Raw genomic sequence first — 19,462 nt, 5'->3', positions numbered from 1 at the left:
ATGGACAAGACATAGAAGTCGTAATACACTTTTGTACATTGTTTTACACACACACACACACACACACACACACACACACACACACACACACACACACACACACACACACACACATACATACATACATATATATATATATATATATATATATATATATATATATATATATATATATATATATACATACATATATATATATATATATATATATATATATATATATATATATATATAAATATATATATATACATATATATATATTTACGTATATCTATATCTATATATGTATATGTATGTGTATATGTATATATATATATATAACGACAAAGGGACTTCTTATCTAATGACTCAGTCTTTTGCAATTGTACCACAGCCGGTGCAATGCTTTTTTTTTTACACTGAATAATTCAGAACTATTACGTGTAGCGCTATCGTGAACGATGACTTTCACCAATCAAAATTGATTCCGGCATGCACTTCCGACAAAAATCCGAACTCCTCGATACAGATGCAAAACAGCAGCCGCAGAACAGTTTCAGCATTGATAAATCACATTGCGAGTACTAAATGATTATATTTTCATTTTTTCTTCCCAGTAGTCAATATATTTTCGAAATGTTCTGATAACTAGCATATATTCTGCATTTACACGAAAACAGTCACGCTAAATGGACTGTACTCTCTATTTTGCTCATTTAAGAGACCCAATCTTCTGCGCACAAGCCTAGTAAGTCAGCTTTGTGCTTTTGTGCTATAAAGTTTGCACATATTTTAGTACACGCAAACCTTTAGTAGATGTTACTACATACAAATCATGGTGTGGATACAGTGACAGTACACTTTCTTCATTACCAGTACTGCAAAAAACTACATCTGGGATAACACTTAGTGCGTGTTTTAAAGACCACACAAACCATTCAGTTAATTAATCTCAAATATTACAATTCACTGCTCGAGCATATTTCAAAGAGCTAAAATCATGCATCAAGCAAACATTGCGCTGTCTATTAGACCTATTTTTTTTTTTAATTTAACGAGAGATTGCTAAATGTGACCCAGGAGGAAATAAAAAAAAAATCTCTCTGCTGGCACAACTATTATCAACTGAGATTAGGCAAAGAAAAAGACTGAGTAAAGAATGCCAACAATGTACTAATATGAGACAGTTTACGAAGGACGAGTACACACATAACGTGTTTAAAAGGTATATAGAAGAGAACAATTGAAACCCATCATGTCTTAATGTTTATTTGTATAGCAGCCCTTAATCACAAGTGCCTCAATGACATCCCCTGATCAATTTATTATTTATTCGAATGATGAATGAAATATTTTTTATCATCAAGATATTGCTTAGTCAATATTGTGCATGTACCCATATTTATGCATAATACGATGTGGCTACACCTTTTTTTTCTTTCATGACGGTATTTATTAATGCATTCAATTAAATATAAATTTGATCTTTTCTTGCTTTTATAAGGGCAGGTAAAGGAAAATATTGTCTGCCTATTTTGTGAAGCACAGAGGCCAGAGTGTCTGTTATTATATTCTTAAAGAAAACAATGTGAGTGTTGCTTCATGCACTTTGTCACTGCAGTACGGAATAGTGATCGACTCAGGTTCATCCCGGTCCAACATCTATGTGTACAAGTGGCCCGGGGACAAGCAGAATGAAACAGGAGTGGTGACGGAGAAATCGAACTGCAGAGTGCCAGGTGAGCTTTTATTTCTATGAAATCAATAATTAAAGGGGATCTATGATGATTTCAAAACACTTCCTTGTGGTCCAGTAAGCATTCGCCACCGCCCGCCAGAATTGTTTTGTAGTTTTTTAAATTTTTTTATAGCTTTCTTGCTTTTGTTGTGCACTAAGGACGTCGGTGACTGACACAAGCCATCTGTTTTGAGTGACTCTCACCACACCACAACATCCCATTTGATCTTGATAATATGTATTGGATATGCTTTGGTGTAAACTTTGCGTAGATTTTGCTTCACAGTCAAATTCATAACCTACTTTCTGCGTATGTCTACAAGACGTTCGTTTGTGAAGGCGTTCCAAGATTGCAAATGAAACTACACTCCACCCTTTCTAAAAGTATTACAATTTATCTTTTGAATATGTAAACTGTTTACATATATACCTTGAAAACGTCACCATGATTTTTTTCCCAGACATGGTTCAAAATAAAATTTCATAAACAAATATATAGATATACCCAGTCACAATTTTAGATAGACCTTAGCAGCATTTATGTTACTGCATGTAATTGTGCGCATGCCAAGATTGAACTGAAATAATACTTTCATTTATTGTATCTTCTCTTGCGTTTCATCAAACCAAGTCGTAGAGTCACTGACTTTTTCTGTCAGAGTTTAGCGGCGAACGCAATTTCATACTGGTCCATTTTGACAAATCAGTCCGTGTAAAATGTCATAAAGACAAAAACTCATATATTTATTTCATTGAAATTTAGAGAAACTCGGGAGAAAATAGACGAGAATTAATAACACACAAGGCTCCAGGCAGCAGCCATAACAGTTTCAAAGCCTAAGCAGACAGGGAGGCGCTTATACCTAATGTCCAAACAAGTATGTACACAGTACTGTGATGTCACAACTAGGGTTGTTCGGTATACCGGTACTAATAAAGTACCGCGATACTAATTGATTTAAATCAGTACTATACTGCCTTTGAAAAGTACCGGTACCGTTCTTTCATCTAAATGCCCACTGTGTGGCGGTGACTACAGAGCCGAGGCACATGATGTTGAGTGTGTCAAAACGCACACGCTAAGTGCATACAAGCACTAACATCTTGGAGAAGAGGAATGGCAAAAAACGGCAATTCTACTGGTTAATAAAGAGTGTGCGTGAAGCGCAATATGGAGATATTTGGGCTTCAAAACTAACGGTAAAGGTGACGCTTTAGACAAGGAAGCGCCGCGCTTCAAGTGTTGCTTTAAAACACGCCTCGCCAAACGTAGCGATTAGTATTAGCACCTTTGCTTCAAACTTTGGTAAACATTTAAATAATAAGCATTCAGATCTGCACAAGGAGTTTAAATAGTGACAGGTAATGTAATTGTTGTTACACCTTTCCTCTTGTTATGGTTTGGTGTGGACCGAAGTAGAGGGGCACAGGGCAGACGTTCCCTTCGGGGTTGATGTTTTCGTCAGGTTAACACACTTCACTTTACCCGTCAATGGGTGTGCTAAGCACCGCTATCAGGTCAGAATGACGAGGCCGCCAATTTGTGACAATCTGGTTGCTTTATTATTAGTTTTGCAGAACACAACCAGAACCGTTCATTACTCTACTGCGCAGTGCAGCGCTACCGCTCTCTCTCTTTGCTCGCCCACTCACTCACTGACGTCGCTGAATCAACACGTTGCCATTCTCGCAAACACACATACACTACTCTCATGAGTTAACCAGCTTCTTTGCTGTGCACATGTAGATACATAACATGTAGATACATAGACACAAACATAGCTGCTTGGATTGATGCCAAATATCAGCGGAGTTAAATCTACCCAATTAGCAGTCAACTAATGCAAGTAAAATGACAACATTTGGTAACAAATTGCTACAATTTGTGTTTTATCTTTAACAAAAGTGTGTTTTACCTGCTACATGGCTTATCTGTGTACATCTATCCATAGTTTTGTTTTTAGTACTTATTAATAATTATATTTTTCTTAAAGCACAGACCAGGAGTGGCAACCATAAATCATGAAACATTTAGTATAATGTAAATAAAGCTTTTTATAATATTCTAACCTAATCCTTGATTATGGCAGACTATATGTAAAAAGGAAAAATGTAAATTGTTCTTTGAGTGCAACAAGAAAAGCCCAATGTGTTTAATACCTTTTAATTTATATTTTAACCTTCTAAAATTGTTCTTTGAGTGCAATAGGAAACATTTAAACAACGTTTATTGTATTGTAAGATTTTCTGTTACAATAAAGCCAATATTGCTCTTTTTTGTAGTTCCCTGTATTTTGAAAAAATATTGATATACATTTTAAAGTTAAAAATTAAAGTACCCATGATTGGCACACACACACAAGTTGTGGCGAAATTATTCTCTGCATTTGCCCCCTTCGCCCTTGATCACCCCCTGGAAGGTGAGGGAAGCAGTGAGCAGCAGTGGTGGCCGTGCCCGGGAATCATTTTTGGTGATTTAACCCCCAATTCCAACCCTTGATTTTGGTATCGGTACCAAATTATTGGTATCGGAACAACCCTAGTCACAATTTACGCAATCTTAAAAAAAAACAAGACTGCAAAACACTGCAAGCAGAGGCATCCAAAACTGCACACAAGCTCACACCCAAATGCATCAATTTCATGCATTGTTTAACAAAAATATGCAACATTGCAACAACATTTAAAAGGGGCCTATCTCCAAAGAAGAGTTTTTAGGTGCAAACGGTGAAAACATTTACCGTTTCAGCATTTTATCCCCACGTAAAGGTCGTTTTTGGTGGTCTGAAACACAAGTTTTTGAAAACTTTCTCCAGGGTGGGAAGGTCTGAAAACTCCAGCATTGTCATTTCTGTGTGGCAAAGGAAACCGCCACAGTACCCGAGAATGATGATGTCGCTGCCTCCTTCCCCCTCTGTAGCTGCCCTGTGAGGGAGAAGGCACGCTCAACAGCTGTCAACAACAAAGCTGTGATTGTGATGTACAATAGTTACTAATATTAGCACTATGTCAAGAAAACCTTGCCAGTATCTTATCAACCAGACATGCAGTACAGACATATACATAATATTAATAATCGACGCGTCATATTATTTTATAATGCAACTATTTCAAGCTTGAGCCACCAGAGGAACGAGTGCTTGTTTGTCTCCTTTACTACTGTATGCTACTGCTGAGACCAGTGTTTTACCGTGATATACTGTACTATTCAGGGATGTGAGCACCCTTTGAGGAAAAAAAGAGGAAAATTGAGTAAAAAAGAGGAACATTTCTATCAGCACAAAGTGCTGAATTACAACTGATTCGGAACAAACAAGTGTTTGATTTGTAATCATCCAAATAAGAATAGCAGCAAATTGGGCAACCGTCAATGTTTTGGCTCGGAGTGCAAACAAAGGTGACAAGTAAGATAACAAGTTGCTAGTTAACTAAACATCTCTCTAGCTCAGGGGTGCTCATTACGTCGATCGCGTTCTACCGGTCGATCATGGAGGGTGTGTCAGTCGATCACCAGCCAGGCATTAAAAAAATAGTCCTAAAAATTAGCGATCATAAATCTTCACTATGACGTCACTTTCGTCACTTGATTGACATTCACGGCACCCGAGGGTCTTCTGAGATGAGCTTGTGCACAAGCTAGCAAGCTACAGAGTTTTCCGACAATGTATTTCTTGTAAAGTGTATACAAAAGAGTACGGAAGCTGGATAAATAAGATGCCAAAAACTAACCACTTTCATGTGGTATTGGACAGAAAGGAGGACTTTTTTTCTCCTCCATTCGAAAATGTGGACGTTATCCGCACCACTGTCTGATTCCAATCAATGCAAGTCATCACAATTAGGTAATAGACCAACTTATATTCTTGTCTTCATGAAAGAAAGGAATCTATATGTGTTAAACATGCTTGTATTATCTTTAAACACTTTTAACTTATTAACAATATTAATTATATGTGTTAAACATGCTTGTGTTATCTTTAAACACCTTTAACTTATTAACAATATTAACTATATTAACATGCTTGTATTATCATTAAACTCCTTTAATGATAAATAAATAAATAAATGGGTTGTACTTGTATAGCGCTTTTCTACCTTCAAGGTACTCAAAGCACTTGTTAACAATATTAACTATATGTGTTAAACATGATTGTATTATCTTTAAACACCTTGAACTTGTTAACAATATTAACTATATTTGTTAAACATGCTTGTATTATCTTTAACCACCTTTAAGTTGTTATCAATATTAACTATGTGTTAAACATTCTTGTATTATCATTAAACTCCTTTAATTTATTAACAATATTAACTATATGTGTTAAACATGCTTGTATTATCTTTAAACACCTTTAACTTGTTAACAATATTAACTATATGTGTTAAACATGCTTATATTATCATTAAACACCTTTAACTTATTAACAATATTAACTATATCTGTTAAACATGCTTGTATTATCATTAAACACCTTTAACTTGTTAACAAAAACATATATTTCATAAATAAGTAAATATAAATTATATATATGAATGAGGTAGATCCCCACGACTTGATCAATTGAAAAGTAGCTCGCCTGCAGAAAAAGTGTGAGCACACTTGCTCTAGCTCACTTGTTGTCGCCTTCGTTCGCTATCAGAGCCACAACATTGACGACTGTTTACTTGGCTGCTAATCATATTAGCTTGTCCTGCAAATCCGTGCAGCGTTTAGGAGCGAACAGCGAGTACCTGCGACTAAGACAAGCGTTCAACAAATTTAGTTTATATCGTATTTTTATTGTTATTTCATTTAAAAAACGCGGAAGTTATATTTTGACGCAACCATGCATGTTTAAAAATGTGGATGTCCGCGTTTTCATCTGCGGAGCTCTTTGCTGCATCTGACACAATGAGATTGACAGTGTGTGCTCCGCATGGCACAAATAATGCTCTTGGGTTCATTTGCCTTAGTTTGGCTAGGATTATGGTCTTCTTCCTCTTCATGTTTGCTCCATTATCATACGACAGTCTTCAAATGGGATTTGCATCTCTTGGAGTCTCCTTAAAATTAGGGCTGAGAGGCTTTCTCCAGTGGTTTGTTCTGGCACAAGAAACCCCAATAAATGATGTTTTATTTGGAGAGGCCCTTCAACTGAAACAATTCTAATGATAATGGATAACTGCTCTTTATGGCTCAAATCTGAAATGCAGTCTAAAATTATTTAAAAGTATTTGGACTGTTTGATTTAAAGCACAATGGACTTAGGTTCATTTAATTTGTAATTGTTTCCCCTAACACCAATGTTTCGCTCTGCCAATGACTGAATGATTACTACCAACCTGGTAAGCACTTCACACCACCTTCTCCTTTCTGAATGTATTAGTGCCATTATCACTTTGTCTATTGGTTGGCCTGTTTTTATACTCTCAAGTTCCTTCCACCATCCCATGTTCTTAGTATGTTTAGGACTATTTTCATGCATTCTAAGAGTCTCACTGCAGTTTTTTGAGTAATCAAAACCATCCCTGATTAATTTTAATGATTTCTGGGAGAAGAGCTTGCAACAAAAACGGTATAAACTATCTTTTTTAGGGGAATACATCAACCATGTTCTTTTAATTTTCTCTCCATTCACTAATTGTCGGTGGAAGTAGTGGTGATGGAAACTTTTTCCATCCTCTTTTTTAGGGAATGTGAAACCCGATTTTACCTCGTAAAGTCATCAACTAAGTAATTTGTTTTTTAGAGTGTCATTTAAATTGTTGTGGCCAGTCAGCAGGATCAATGGGGACAGTTTTGATGGATTGACATGAGGCATTCGTTGAAGCTGAGGATGTGTTTTCAAGTTGTTAGTTTGGAACATAGAGTCTGCTGTTACTGGTTCCTTCTCCTGTGAGAAAATTAAACAAGTATAACAACTTTGAAATATCTCTTATTATATATTAATTATGATGATTTTAGTTAAAATACAAGAACAACATTTTCAATTTTGACTCTGTTTTGAGCGTTCACTTTGCCTTGTCAATATAATGAGTATATATCATGATATACTGTAATTATATATTCAAGTATATAAGCAACGTACATATATGATTACACTATAATGATAGGTTGCAACCCATAATATATGTATAACCTGTTGCTTCTTATTCCAGTAATAATATTATAAAGTAACTCTACTCCTCTATTGATAGAAAGTCCATATACCAGCACTGAAAGCTACTTTTGTATGAGCATGCAAGATAATATCAATGATAAATATCCATTATTTTCTCTTGCATAATGATGTTATTAGTCATGAAATACATTTAAGCACTCATTGTATGCAGCCAAAGTAAGACAACTATTTCTGATGAATAGACCAGGATGCCTTGAGAATATTTAAAAAATATTGTCAAAAATTAGTCCATTGATCATTGATCATATATGTTGTCTTCCTTTTAATTTGAAAAGGCTTGTTATTGCAGTCTGTTACAAACAACAAACACTTGGATCTACATGAGGAGTTTGGCTTTCACCAGCAAATGTGCTGCTGCTTCTTGCTGTCTGAATAGATGTTGTAGCTGAAACAAATAAAACGACACAAAATGCAATCGCTGCATGCATTGTGACTCTAAAGTACTTTTGTCTAATATTATACAAATATTGGCTTTATATTGTATTTATTAATGAATAAAACATAGAGAATGGGAGGAAATTGCCCTGCAATTATATTGTAAAACTGAAAAACGTACACGTTTCTTCAGGGCGAGGCTCAGGTGAACAGTTCCACCTCCTCCTCTGTAGCAGCTCCTCCATGTGCCTGTTGTGGCTGTAAATATTTGCTGATGGCAGCTACTGTAGATAATCGCAAAAATAATTAATTATTTCATAGCTTACATTGCAGCTAAATTAGCCGATAGCCAAGCTTACATTAAATACAGTTTAAGGTTGGGTTGCCAACTTTTTCACTGTAATGAAACAACTGGAAATATGTTATATAATACACTATAATTGTATTATATGCACGTTCAAAATAAACTGAAACCAACCAACCAACCAACCAACCAACCAACTCACTGTCTGGGCATTTCTGTTTTTTCTGCTCTACAGCTGTTGTGGTGTTGCTTAATTACATTCTGTTCACATAAGAAATTCAATTAATTAAGCTTATGGTTACCGTCTGCGAACTATATATGCGATATTCCGTCAATAGGAATAGCAGCATTGCTGTACTAAAAAACAAATAAACTAAGGATTAGTCCAACATTTTCGTAACATTATAAAATAATTTAAAAACATTATTAAATAAGAAAAAGCATAATAACAATGTACCAATACATTTGAGTTTACATGTTCCAAGTAAAGGAAAGCACAGTTAGTATTTCAACACTAGTGCTAGTACTAAAAGCTGTCAAGTTGTCATGAACTTAACAATGAAGATGTTTAAAGGCCTACTGAAATGCGATTTTCTTATTTAAACGGGGATAGCAGGTCCATTCTATGTGTCATAATTGATCATTTTGCGATATTGCCATATTTTTGCTGAAAGGATTTAGTAGAGAACATCGACGATAAAGTTCGCAACTTTTGGTCGCTGATAAAAAAGCCTTGCCTCTACCGGAAGTAGCAGACGAGTAGCGTGACGTCACAGGTTGTGGAGCTCCTAACATCCGCACATTGTTTACAATCATGGCCACCAGCAGCGAGTGCGATTCGGACAGAGAAAGCGACGATTTCACCATTAATTTGAGCGAGGATGAAAGATTCGTGGATGAGGAAAGTGAGAGTGAAGGACTAGAGGGCAGTGGGAGCGATTCAGATAGGGAAGATGCTGTGAGAGGCGGGTGGGACCTGATATTAATACCGCATAACAAACACCTCCCCCTCCCGTCCATATAACCCGCCAATACAACTCAAACACCTGCACAACACACTCAATCCCACAGCCCAAAGTAACGTTCACCTCCCTAAAGTTCATACAGCACATATATTTCCCCAAAGTCCCCAAAGTTACGTACGTGACATGCACATGGCGGCACGCACGTACGGGCAAGCGATCAAATGTTTGGAAGCGTACTCACGGTACCGTGTCTGCACATCCAACTCAAAGTCCTCCTGGTAAGAGTCTCTGTTGTCCCAGTTCTCCACAGGCCAATGGTAAATATTGACTGTCATCTTTCGGGAATGTAAACAATGAAACACCTGCCGTGTTTGTGTTGCTGAAGTCGGCCGCAATACACCGCTTCCCTCCTACAGCTTTCTTCTTTGCTGTCTCCATTGTTCATTGAACAAATTGCAAAAGATTCACCAACACAGATGTCCAGAATACTGTGGAATTTTGCGATGAAAACAGACGACTTAATAGCTGGCCACCATGTTGTCTCAAAATGTCCTCTACAATCCGCGACGTCACGCGCTGACGTCATCATACCGAGACGTTTTCAGCAGGATATGTCGCGCGAAATTTCAAATTGCACTTTAGTAAACTAACCCGGCCGTATTGGCATGTGTTGCAATGTTAAGATTTCATCATTGATATATAAACTATCAAACTGCGTGGTCGGTAGTAGTGGGTTTCAGTAGGCCTTTAATCGGTGGTCGCGTCCACAATCGGCTGCAGTAGTAGCAGGTGTTTGTCACACAGCTTTATGGCGACAAGACATTTGCAAAAGAAACATATCACCTGACACGGAGGAGTCATTTGAGAAATGTTTGGTTGTATATTTTAGAGTTAGTTTTAGGTGGCCGTTTGTCCTGGAAGAAGACACAGAAATGGTCCCAGAGGGGTGCATCGTGCAGGGCTGTGTATATGGTGCTGGCCCCTAGCTGGCACGGCTCCATGGAAGTAAGTGTTTGTCAAGTACACGGTAAATATGTTTCCCCTTTTCCTCTCAGTGACAGCATTTCTGTCACATTAAGCCAATTTCCGTGACTTTCCGCATTTAGATTCAGTTTTTAGCGAACAATGATTCCGTATGCGATTCTGATGATACGGAAATCTACGATTCTGTTTACCAGAAGAGGGATGGTAAAAAATCAACTCTGATTGGCTGTTCCGTCGTGTCTTTTCTAATGCTTTCCCGCAACGCCTGAATAAATGTGACAGCGCGTGTGTCACAATTAAGAGGTCAGCTGGATAAAAAAGTACCGTTAGCAGTATCATACAATTTTTAATAGTCCGCTACGACCGATCCAATTAGAAACCGGTACCTAAAAATACTGGTACTCGGTATACATCCCAAAGGGACACATTTTTTTTAAACCCAAAACCCAAACGTTGCTGTGGGGACATGCCCTAAGTCAGAAAAGACAAAAATCATCATAGGTCTACTTTCAATAATATTGAAAAACATCAGCTAAAGTCTGTCTTTTTGTTATTGCCGTACTAAAGAATATAAATAATAGCTTTGAATTCTGTTTTTTTAGGTGATGGAATTTCAGCCATGGGAATCGACCCAAATAAAGACAAAGAATCATGGGAAGGCTTCAAAAAATGCATGACGAATGTCTCCGCAGAAATTCCTCCGGAAAAGCACAACAGCACTTCTCTCTTCTTGGGGGCCACAGCCGGGATGAGACTGTTACAGTAAGAAGTAACAAGGAAGCAAAGCCCGTGTCATACACAAGTATATTACAGGGTGACCGTATACATGCAGCATGTTGTTAGAGGCTGTAAAACATGTTTGGATTGCAAGATAACAGAAGATTCTGTAAGCTAGTAGGTGTTAGAGCAAAGTCCAAATTGGATCTACTCTCCATTGAGAATAAGACAAGATGTTTAACGCGAGATAATGAGTTCATCAACATCATATTTTAATAGACTTGATCCTAGTATGAGAATGTTGCATTACACAATGTTCCACATTGGCTTTCTTACCGACACTCCTCTTGCATAACCAGCATTTAACTGTCATTTAAAATTGCATATTACCAGTTCAAAGGCCATAACTTGTGGTTTTACTCGTCAAACGTGTAGATTAATTTTCCGAAAGTACATGTGTTTCTATATTTATTGGTTCCTTATCGACATTATGTGTTTTGTTTTAAGAGAGCAGGATCCACAGCGAGCTGCTGAAGTCCTAGAAAGTCTGAGAAAATACCTGCAGTCGCTGCCCTTTGACTTCAAAAATGCATCCATCATTACTGGTCAGGAGGAAGGACTCTACGGATGGATTACTGTCAACTATCTCTTGGGAAACTTCCTTGAGGTAAAACAAACCATGCATGAAATCAACATTACCATGTTTGTCGAATGCGAAGCTAAGGATATCACCATGGGCTGAGGAAAACTTCAGAAAACCACTGTCAGTAACTACAGTTTGTCGCTACATCTGTAAATGCAAGTTAAAACTCTACTATGCAAAGCGAAAACCATTTACGAACAACACCCACAAACGCTGCCGGCTTCGCTGGGCCCGAGCTCATCTAAGATGAACTGATGCAAAGTGGAAAAGTGTTCTGTTCAAGTCCACATTTCAAATGTTTTTTGGAAACTGTGGAGGTCGTGTCCTCCGGACTAAAGAGGAAAAGAACCATCAGGACTGTTATAGATGCAAAAAAGTTCAAAAGCCAGCATCTGTGATGGTATGGGCGTGTATTAGTGCTTACACATCTGTGAAGGCACCATTAATGCTGAAAGGTACATACAGGTTTTGGACCAACATATGTTGCCATCCAAGCAACGTATTTTTCATGGACGCCCCTGCTTATTTCAGCAAAACAATGCCAAGCCACATTCTGCACGTGCGACAACAGCGTGGCTTCGTAGATTGCGGGTACTAGACTGGCCTGCCTGTCGTCCAGATTTGTCTCCCGTTGAAAATGTGTGGCGCATTATGAAGGGCAAAATACGACAACGTAAACCCCGGACTGTTGAACAACTTAAGCTGTACATCAAGCATGAATGGGAAAGAATTCCACCTGAAAAGCTTCAAAAATGTGTCTCCTCAGTTCCCAAACGTTTACTGAGTGTTGTTAAAAGGAAAGGCCATGTAACACAGTGGTAAAAATGCCCCTGTGCCAACTTTTTTGCAATGTGTTGCTGCCACTAAATCTTAAGTTGATGAGTATTTGCAAAAAAACCCCAAGTTTCTCAGTTTGAAAATTAAATATCTTGTCTTTGCAGTGTATTCAATTGAATATAAGTTGAGAAGGATTTGCAAATCATTATATTCTGTTTTTATTCACGATTTACACAACGTGCCAACTTTACTGGTTTTGGGTTTTGTAATACCAAACAGGAGAACATAAACATACAAACGGTAAGTCTACCGTAACTGCCATGAGGAACATGACATTAAACACACACTTTATTAAGGTGCATTTAATTTAATTTTGAATATGCCAGTATTGTTCAGATAATCAATGAAAAGACACATTCCATTTGTAGTATAAAATGGATAGTGCACAATGACTTAAAAAAAAGAAGCAAAAACTACCACATGCTTGCATTTAAATCATTCATGTTTTGCTTCTTGTATCCAGAGACTTAGTTTCCCTGACTTTGTAAATAATAACAACAACTTCCGAAAACATGATTTTGTGATAATATTAACAAGATTTAAAAAAATATCAATCCTATTACTTTAATATACTTCTATACATTATTGACTGATCTTATACTAAATATCAATAGCATCGAAATTTGGATCGATCACCCCTATTTCATGTACAAACGTTTGTATAAGCTTAAGCGGTTAGCTTCTTGTACCTTCCTGCTCAGTGTGTGTGTGTGTTAAACCACTGTTCTGGAATTCAACTCCTGTAACAAGAAATTTGGGAATGTAAATGTGTCTCCTTGAGCATGCATCCCTTTTGAAGGAACCTTTCATATCTGAGTGAAATCTTTAGTCATAGGAACACTAGGATACAGCTGTATACAGTAAAGGTTGTCTGGGCTCGGCAGCTCATCAGCCGATCAGTTGAAAAAGCCATTACCATGGTCTGAATCTGGTCATCTCTAGTTTTATATAACTGAAGAATCAAGGAATAACCTGCTAAAAGTTCAGCTAGGGTCTGCATACAAGTCAAGATAAAGGATTATATTTTCACAATTTTTTTCACTTTTATTATGCGATCATTGAATTGTCCACCATCCAGGATCATACTGATTGCCATCCTTTGTGAACAAGAAAGTAGCCTGATAACCAACAAACAAATAGACAAACAAACCCACATATGGCACTCCTCAAAACAGTTCAGCTTTGGCAGAATTCTGTGCTCTATCTTTTTTATAGTCTTAAACCAAAAAGTCACTTGCATATGTATTCAAAGGCAGGCTGAACATCATGGCTTTTTAAGTTTGTTTGGACCATTGGCGGTGCAGTTGTTTATACATATGGATTTTTTATTGCTGGCATGGGAACAGTGCCCCATGACAATGGTCCTGCGATTGGTGACCAGTCCAATGTGTGGTATGTCTTTCACTCACCATCAATGAGAGTCTCCAGTCTCTAACACACTCCGATACATGTTTAACAGTGAATACAATGCAAGGAAAAGGTAACTGACTTTTAACCAAATCACATGTCTTTAATATTCTTAATCATACTGTTCACACTGTCACCTTTTCTGTTATGTTTACAGAAAAACACATGGAATACCTACATTCGTCCACACGGGTCAAAGACTATGGGCTCAATGGATCTTGGTGGCGCATCAACACAGATCGCCTTTGCGGCTGAGGATGAGCTAATGGGGCCTGACTACATGCACATCAAACTGTACGGTTACAACTACAACGTCTACACTCACAGTTTCCTCTGCTATGGCAAAAATGAGGCTGAGAAGAAGATTTTGGACAAAATCGTTCAGGTATAACATCGTAGGTTGTTTTAGAAGACTGTGTTGTCTCTGAGCCTCTTCATGGCTTGTCCTAAATTTCAAATATGGAGTTTCACTTCAATTGATTTGAAGATTTTTTTTTTTCTAATTAAACTGGCTACCCCCAGGAATTACAGAAAGTTAAATCAAACTAATTGCTATGAGATACATTCCTTGTTGCCAGGAAAAAGGAAAGACGTCTTTTGACATAAACACTGAAAATGTATTCACCAACACTAAGATTTAAACACAAATTCCCTCCATTTTGAATACTTGGATAAAGCAAAGCCTTTCAGGAAGTTTAAGTATTTTTTCCCCACTATTTTCCATATTTGAAAGTATTAAAACAAACTAGGGTAAACAATTTCAGTAGAAATTGCTGGCAAATGCTAAAAAGCCACCGTAAATGCGAAGAGTTAGCATGCCAGCAAGATAGACAATAATGATATGACTTTTAGGTGTATACCTATGAAATTGGGTAAAATGTTTACAGTTATTAGCATGTTAAAAAAGCTAACAGTTAACATGCTAGCAAGAGAGCACCAATAACTATAGAATGATAATGATAAATGGGTTGTACTTGTATAGTGCTTTTCTACCTTCAAGGTACTCAAAGCGCTTTGACACTACTTCCACATTTACCCATTCACACACACATTCACACATCCATGACTTTTAAGTTTATACCTACAACATTTTCTAAAATGTTACCATGCAAAATGTAAGCGTCATCTGATAACTGTTAGCATGGCAGTACATAGTGTGACACAATTGTCAATAAAAAAAACATTTGCTGTACGGTAATTAAAGTCTGATGTACATGAAGTTCATGATAATAATTATATGAAATATGTAAAACGGCCATGTATGGAATCAGTGCCGTGCGGTGAGGTTCATGGCTGGTGAGGCACTGACTTCATCACAGTCTGATTTACAAACATATGAACCTTAAAGAGTATCTTATTCACCATTTGATTGGCAGCAGTTAACGGATTATGTTTAATAGCTCATACTAGCATTCTTTACACATACAAACTGTAGCACACAAAAAAGCACATTTAATAAAAAAAACGTTATTAAGGTCTTATCTTTACTTATAAATGAAGTCCATGCGCCGCTCCTTCTGAATAAAAGCATCGATAACTTGTTTATAGAAGTCTTCCTTATCTTTCTTCAGTTTTAAAAGTCTCTCTGTCTCGATGGAGATCTTCCTTAATTATTGCCTCCTGCTTCGATTGAAAGTCCAGTTTAGACAACTGTTTTATTTTAGATATGTAATCCTCCATGTTAAAAGTCCAGGCGAGAGGAAAAAATAAACGATCGCTGCCGCTGCACTTGACTTGTTAACTGTTGCTGCTTGTTGTCACTTATTCTGCAGCCGAGTAGTCGCAAGAATGATCCCTGGGATCACTAGCGCCCTCTACCATAATGAGGCGGGAGAACTGCGAGCCTCACCCAGTGCGTCTTCGCAGCCGTTTTATGATTGCTCAGCACAAGAAATACGTTACACACATACAGTTGTTGACAAAATACACTGTACATTATATACCTCAGCTAACTAAACTATGTAAATGTATAATATAATTCATATAGCAATACGGTCTCACTGCACAGCAGGCCAGCAGTGAGCCGAGTCATTGCGCAATACATGGTGAGGCTCAACTGGCTGCTGACTCACCGCAAGTCTCTTCTCAGTATTTGAATGGCAAATGTGAAAATTCAGCGATTTTGAATAAAAATAATCTAAAACTAGTGAAGTTAAATGGAAAATATCATTATAGTATAATCACTGGATACATTTAACAATTTAATTAATTTTTTTTCTTTTTACATTTTTTTTTCTTTCCATGATGGCACGTGAGGCCCTGCCTCACCTGCCTCCCCTGACTGCACGTCACTGAATGGAATATACTGTAAAGCATGGTTCTGTAATACACCAAAACGATCAACTGGAATTTTATGGAATTTCAATTCGACTTCCGGTTTGTGACCTCAATAATTCAAATTCAATTCAAATCCAACAAATTAACTGAGGTTTTTATAAACCAATTTGGAATTTTGCACAAACCTGCTTCATGCATGTTCTTAAATGTGCAGACCAAAATGTAAATAATTGATCAATGAAGTGCTGCCGACAGACAAAAGGCAACTAGTCATGGATGCATTATGTCGTAAAAGATATTGATCGGGCTAGGAGTATGTGTATTGTTAGTGCAAAAGAAATGCTTTATTTTCTGTTGTATATAGCTTCTCGTGCAACTTTTAGTAAGAGGAGAAAGTGGGTATAATGTGACAGGTATGTTTTCAGCTTCAGCCTAATGCATTACGGGAATATCTTTAAATGGAAATCATAAAGCTCTTAGGTCCACCTTCTAGTCTCATCATCTTGTGTTTGGATTCACGCTTAACTGCTTTTGCATGATTTCCCCCCCATCTGACCTGTACTTCCTTCTCGCAATGCTACAGGGATCATCTAACCATGTCAACATTACCAACCCCTGCTACCCGGTGGACTATGAGGTGACCTATAATGCCTCAACCATTTATGACACAGAGTGCACAAAGAAACCAAAAAACTACAACCCGGATAAACAATACCACATGGTGGGTGTGGGTGACTCGAACCAATGTCAGAGAGTAGTGGAATCCCTATTTGATTTCAGCCCCTGTTATCCTGCCCCCTGCTCCTTCAATAAAGTCGAGCAGCCGCCAGTCACCGGGGAATTCTCGGTAAGACAAAGTATACACACACAAGGCAGCAAAAGAAGATGTGAAGTTATTTACTACGTCGGTATGTGTTTTTAGGCATATGCAGGGTACTTCTTCATTGCCAGAGCTCTGTTGATGAACAATGACACTTACGATGTCAGACCATCAGAGTATGATGAATTCTACAACAAAACCAACCAATTGTGCAGCACACCTTGGAGTGAGGTAAGAACTGTAATTCATTACACATACCGTATACATATTGTTATACAACACTGGGGATGGGTACTGAATCCGGTACTTTTATAGGCAACGATCGATTCCAATGGTGCCCTATTTTGATACCTTTGTTGCTCATGACGTCACGTTTGGTTCCAGACTTGACACGGGCTGAAAATCTTGTCGAGGAAATAATCACTTAAAGGGGAACTTCTCTTTTTTTGGAATTTTGCCTATCGTTCACAATCATTATGAGAGACAAGAAGACACATCTTTTTTTTTATTAGGATTTTCAAAATGATTAAAAAAACGCTTGGAAGATGCAGCTAATGGGAGCCACAGTTGTAGGCTTCAACAAGCCGTCTAAAACAAATTCAAAACCCTCCATCAACGTTTTATATACACGCTGCAAGTCTATATATAATGCAGTAACAGACACGTTCATAACAATATGTAATATGTAAAATATTTACTATATTTTGGTCATTTTAATCAATAGTGGAACTTCCTTCTCTGGCGCATTTACTTCCGTTTCCATAGCAGCGCACAGCCGACTTCTGGCATCTATTGTGTGTTCCTACTTCCGCAAACAAAGACACAAGTGTGTTCTAATCATGGCAGACTTGGTAACAAAAAACGAATACTACTATTTTTGGACAAATGAGGTTTAACAACCTTATTATTTTTAAGCTGAATATATATGAACAGAGTTTGAACTGCTGCCTATAGAAGTGAGCACGAAGAAGAGGGTGAAACGTTGGAGCAGACCGAAGCCAAGAGAGTGAGGTCGGTGCAATTTGGTCACGCTGGAAATCTGGAACTTTTGAGCCAAGCTATGCCAAATTTTTGGAGTGCCCAAATCAACTGGAAATGTCCCTGGCCAGCTTGACCAAACAGACAACTGCCAATCAAGTAAGACACTATACTATTGTTCATAATACATGCAGTATATCACTGTACAATTACATTACATACACTATTGAGCTAGCTGTGTACAAACAAAACATGAAATATGGGCTCATACTTTACAGATACTGATTGTTCATGTTTTTCAGTCAGTACAGGTTATTGTCCGGTCGCATTGTGTTGTGCACTACAAACTCAATCAAACGCGTTTCGTGTTGACGTAGAACAGACCTGGCCAACCCGTGGCTCGCGAGCCTCATGCAGCTCTTTGGCTGGTTTCATGCGGCTCTTAACTCTGTTATGAGAGTAGCGTATGTGTGTGTGTGGCCCTTTAAGATATGACAGCACGTGAGGTGAGTGACGTCAGTGAGTGGGTGGGCGAGAGAGGTGAGGGAGCGGTAACAGTGAGTGCATGTAGGTGCTGGTAGCTTGGTGGATGGCCGCGTGCAAGACACCAATAAAGTCACAAAGTTGCAATAAATCGCCGGCCTCGTCTTTCACCCTCGAGTCCGGAGCTGTAAAGACCCACTGCCGGGTAAAGTGAAGGGTGTTACCCCCGAAGTATATCAGCCCCTGCGCTCCTCGACTACGGTCTTTATTTTGACAGCCCCTCGCGGTAAACTTGTCCGAGTGCAAACTGAGGCAGTATTTGTCATTGATAAAACTTTCGGCGAATCAAAATTTATGACCAATTAAAACGCAATAAACGGGGACGGAAATTTGACCCGGCAAATATAAACAAAAGAAAACACTGACGGAAAGCGATAATCGAGACAATAAAAAAATAAGCAAACCGGGTGGTGGGTAAAAAAAAAAAATCTGCGTCCGGGTGACACGCGGGCTTCAGGAATTGCGCGTCCTTTCTGAGTTCAATGCGTAAAAAGACACACAAAGTGCTGTAACGCCAACACTGCTTTACGGTATAACAAAATAAGTCACATTTATATTCTGTAACATACACAGTTTTAGAAAAAGTGCAGAGGTAGAAATATTCCAATACAATGTAAACATAAATAATGCCTCAAAACAAGTTAATTATATTTCAACAAAACACAGCAGACGAGCTCTCGCCCTGTACAGCTGTTTTATGCTTTGTAGTGCTCTGCTTCTCCCTCACGAATGCT

The 19,462-nt window shown here is 37.9% G+C and overlaps 1 protein-coding gene across 3 annotated transcripts in view; it reads left to right on the top strand.

The window, feature by feature from the left end:
- entpd3 (ectonucleoside triphosphate diphosphohydrolase 3) overlaps positions 1-19,462 on the top strand; it is a 51,853-nt gene that overhangs the window by 20,756 nt on the left and 11,635 nt on the right. For 2 of the 3 annotated variants that reach the window (XM_061950916.1, XM_061950924.1), the window contains exons 3-8: positions 1,601-1,718; positions 11,109-11,268; positions 11,731-11,890; positions 14,268-14,495; positions 16,971-17,234; positions 17,310-17,438. In XM_061950916.1, the coding sequence (XP_061806900.1) occupies positions 1,601-1,718; positions 11,109-11,268; positions 11,731-11,890; positions 14,268-14,495; positions 16,971-17,234; positions 17,310-17,438 (1,059 nt within the window). The remainder of the gene's footprint in view (positions 1-1,600; positions 1,719-11,108; positions 11,269-11,730; positions 11,891-14,267; positions 14,496-16,970; positions 17,235-17,309; positions 17,439-19,462) is intronic. The other variant, XM_061950931.1, reaches the window with a different exon arrangement.

This window comes from Nerophis lumbriciformis, linkage group LG04 (assembly GCF_033978685.3).
Source record: "Nerophis lumbriciformis linkage group LG04, RoL_Nlum_v2.1, whole genome shotgun sequence".
In the NCBI taxonomy this organism is placed as follows: Eukaryota; Metazoa; Chordata; class Actinopteri; order Syngnathiformes; family Syngnathidae; genus Nerophis; species Nerophis lumbriciformis.
This window is presented reverse-complemented; position numbering and strand designations above follow the sequence as displayed.